Here is a 2,095-nt window from a genome sequence, read left to right on the forward strand (position 1 = left end):
CTCCTGCTTACGGTGCTTCCTTAGTTTATCTAGTAGCTCATCAAAAAGCTATTCCAGGTATTCATCTTCCTCCTCAATCAAATATTCTTCAATATTTTCCCCACAGACAAATCATAATCTTCTTCCACCAAATCAGTGTAATTGTATGTCAAAATCTTTACTACCAATTTCACTGTTCCTGTCCTTTGATGTATCTGGAAACATGTAGACCCAACTTCACGTGCACGCACGTGCACATACGTGCACACGCACACTTGTGCACAGATAGAGAGATAGATTCCCATCAACATACACGTCTTCTCCATCGTCGTATTTCATTCCATCTAACAAGCATAATTTATGAGCAGGCCGAAAGTCTGGGTTCAGTATTCTTGTAAACTCTTCAAAATCTAGCGGCAAGTCATGATTGTTGTCTGCTACATCTACTATAGCATCTATACACAGTGCCCTTGTCAGTTCATTTTCCTGCTCAGGAGGGGCCAAGAAGAACGAACCAGAGGTGCAATTTAGTAATTCATCGGAGTTGACATAATTGTCCTTGTCTGCATCACATCTGAAGAATTGACCACACATTGACACTCTACACATCATGTCAAACGTGCCATGGCTGGTTAGAAAAGGTGTCCTGCCTGTGCTTCCCCACCACCATCAGAAGAGCACGCTGGCTACTGTAGCACACGGCTGGTTTCTTTCTTCTCTGGCTGCTTTTACCTATTCTTCTTGCACAGACCTTTGTGAACAACTTTGATGTGCTTCCTGATAAACAGGCGAGGTGATGGAAGAGACAGTGGTTGTCATATGAGCAGCCATCAGAGCCACACACGGGGACAAAGTGGTCAGGACATAATTCAATGCACTGGCAGAGGGCAGCACTTTCTTTTTGTCCCCCTTTGCTCCCCTTGCCACTTTGGGGGGGGGGAAGGGTGTTGATCTAGCTATGGAGGCCAGCGACCCAGCCACAAGGCATGGGCCGCATAGGCCCCGCATCAGTAACCCTAAAAAACACATTACAACTAAAATAAAATAAAATTCATGCTGTGGCCTACAATGTACAAAACAAAAAAAATAAAAAATATACATAGATACATGAAAAAAGGATATACATTAAAATTTAATTTGAAACAAAATAAGAGGCATGCCACTAAATGAATGAATAACGTCTCCGACAGGAGACGATCACCTTCAATGTCATGCGTGTATGGAAAAAATACATATCACGGGGAGGGCATGCCTGGCTTGAACAAGTCGAGCCCCCGTAGAGGCAAGGACACGTGCAAGGCATGCATGTGTCCTTCCAGCCGTAGCTTATCTCACGGGTTCGGTCAAGCCACCCAACATCCCTAAAATCAGCCACTGGAGAAGTGGTACCCCAAGATGACGTCCGGTAACCTTAGCCAGAATCCACTCACCCTAGTCGCTTCTGGGTGTCGGGGCACAAGGGAAGTCCACCCATGCCCATGTCCTAGGGTGATCATTATCAACCCCTTCCCGTGCTCTTGGACCATATACGATCAATCGAGTACGTCCAGGTTAGGGCTTTGACGGAGCAGATCTCCAAATCTCTGTTAGTCAAGCCCAACCTCTTAAGAACACGGGCACTCTCATTGCTGAACCCGCCTCTCTAATTCAAGGTAATTGAGGAGGCAGAGACTGCATTAGCACCGGTGTAATCCCTGACTAAAGGATCTCGGGTGCCGAACCGGTCACATTTGTTGTGGTGTGGCCGGGAGATTGGAAAGCAGTCAGCCGAGACCTGGGTGTCTAGAATTACCGCCTCGCTGCTTTTGCAAGCAATGATGTCTGGCTTGCAAAAGGTCCCACCATCGGGTATCCGCACCTCCCTCACCTCCTCATACCCTCACTGTCTCAGATGACCAGCTACGAACCGGGTGATATCGTCATGATGTACCACCTGTGCTTCATGCGTCATTGGGCATGCTTGTAAGATGTGCCCAAGGGTGCCAGGTTTCCTGCATGCATCACACATGCCGCTGGCACCTGGGCGACCCCTAGCGGCTCTTCACGGCGTGGCCAAAGCGTTAGCTCTCACTTGGACAGCGTGAGCAAACTCACCACCGCTCAGTAGGTGGGTGCC

The 2,095-nt window shown here is 47.9% G+C and overlaps 1 protein-coding gene across 1 annotated transcript; it reads right to left on the reverse strand.

Moving 5' to 3' along the window:
- Positions 1 to 216: 216 nt before the first annotated feature.
- On the reverse strand, positions 217 to 1,459 carry LOC123750524 (follistatin-related protein 1-like). Its single transcript, XM_069334312.1, has 3 exons — positions 1,410 to 1,459; positions 744 to 905; positions 217 to 553 (listed from the first exon to the last, which is right to left on the reverse strand). The coding sequence occupies exons 1-3, from the start codon at positions 1,457 to 1,459 to the stop codon at positions 217 to 219; spliced, it is 549 nt and encodes a 182-aa protein (XP_069190413.1).
- Positions 1,460 to 2,095: the final 636 nt, after the last annotated feature.

This window comes from Procambarus clarkii, chromosome 31, assembly GCF_040958095.1.
Source record: "Procambarus clarkii isolate CNS0578487 chromosome 31, FALCON_Pclarkii_2.0, whole genome shotgun sequence".
In the NCBI taxonomy this organism is placed as follows: Eukaryota; Metazoa; Arthropoda; class Malacostraca; order Decapoda; family Cambaridae; genus Procambarus; species Procambarus clarkii.

Excerpts from the sequence above, each read along its gene's own strand:
- LOC123750524 (XM_069334312.1), bottom strand. The coding sequence starts at position 1,459 with ATGGGCATGGGTGGACTTCCCTTGTGCCCCGACACCCAGAAGCGACTA. Across the intron at positions 906-1,409 it reads GACACCCAGAAGCGACTAGG|TGGCAAGGGGAGCAAAGGGG; the intron begins GTGAGTGGATTC and ends CCCCCCCCAAAG. Across the intron at positions 554-743 it reads TTATCAGGAAGCACATCAAA|ATGTGATGCAGACAAGGACA; the intron begins GTTGTTCACAAA and ends TCAATTCTTCAG.